The 1,032-nt window shown below is 37.1% G+C and overlaps 1 protein-coding gene across 1 annotated transcript in view; it reads left to right on the top strand.

Moving 5' to 3' along the window:
* COL4A5 (collagen, type IV, alpha 5) overlaps window positions 1–640 on the top strand; it is a gene marked incomplete at both ends in the record, with an annotated part of 87,800 nt that extends 87,160 nt beyond the window's left edge. The window contains one exon of the mRNA XM_010846272.1: window positions 473–640. Within this exon, the coding sequence (XP_010844574.1) occupies window positions 473–640 (168 nt within the window). The remainder of the gene's footprint in view (window positions 1–472) is intronic.
* Between the last annotated feature and the right edge of the window lie 392 nt (window positions 641–1,032).

The following is a 1,032-nucleotide window of genomic DNA, read 5'->3' as shown; positions in this document are numbered from 1 at the left end:
TTAGAAAAGTGGAAATCCAAGTGTGGGCAGTGGATCAGTATCAAATCACAGACTGTTTGTTACTGCACTGGAATTAGAAGAAATTGAGAGTAAGCATTTGACTGTATAACTGTATTAATATATTATTTGACGATAATAGCCACGATATAGGATTGAATTTTTATGTCTTTTTTATTTCAGTTTTTTGGTATTTTTTATTACATTTTATTAAAAATAGTACATGATTGTAGCAATTAAGAAAAGATTGGTCTTTTTTGAGAAATAATTTCAGAAGTCCATTCTTAGGGAAATATACTTGAAAATCCTAAAGTTTTATTATTAGATTATATTCTGTGCATGATAACAAAAGTATCCCTAACTCACTGTTAGGTTTGTTATATACAGGATTCTATTACCTGTTTGCTAGAAAAATAACCAGATACATCTCTTAAAACTGCTTCAATACTTTTTAATATTGGTTTGTATTAACTAGGCTTGCATGGACTACCAGGAGAGAAGGGGGATCCAGGGCCTCCTGGATTTGATGTTCCAGGACCTCCTGGTGAGAGAGGCAGCCCAGGGATCCCTGGAGCACCAGGTCCTATGGGACCCCCAGGATCACCAGGGCTCCCAGGAAAAGCAGGTGCCTCTGGCTTTCCAGGTAACTTTTTAGCCTTCCCTGGTTTTGGATTCCAGAAATTAGAACTAATATGACTCTGATGTATTATGCTCTTGTACTTTTCTCTATAGACACTATCCTTTAAGGAAATGTATTAAATGTCTCTGATTGTGGGAAACTCACTTTGCTATTTGCATTGCACTTTTTCTCTTTGAGAGCTCCAGCTATATATTACTGTGTAACAAATGACCCCAAAATTTGATGATTTAAAGCAGCCTTTTAATTTTGCTCAAGATTTTGTGAGTCAGGAATTATTGGATGACTTAGACAGGGTTGTTTATCTCTGATCCACATGGTTCCAGCTGGAGTGGTTGGGATGAAGGATCTACTTCCAACGTGGCACTACTGTGACACCTGAGTGTTCATTGGCCTCT

Source organism: Bison bison, unplaced genomic scaffold, assembly GCF_000754665.1.
Source record: "Bison bison bison isolate TAMUID 2011002044 unplaced genomic scaffold, Bison_UMD1.0 scf7180017848986, whole genome shotgun sequence".
In the NCBI taxonomy this organism is placed as follows: Eukaryota; Metazoa; Chordata; class Mammalia; order Artiodactyla; family Bovidae; genus Bison; species Bison bison.
This window is presented reverse-complemented; position numbering and strand designations above follow the sequence as displayed.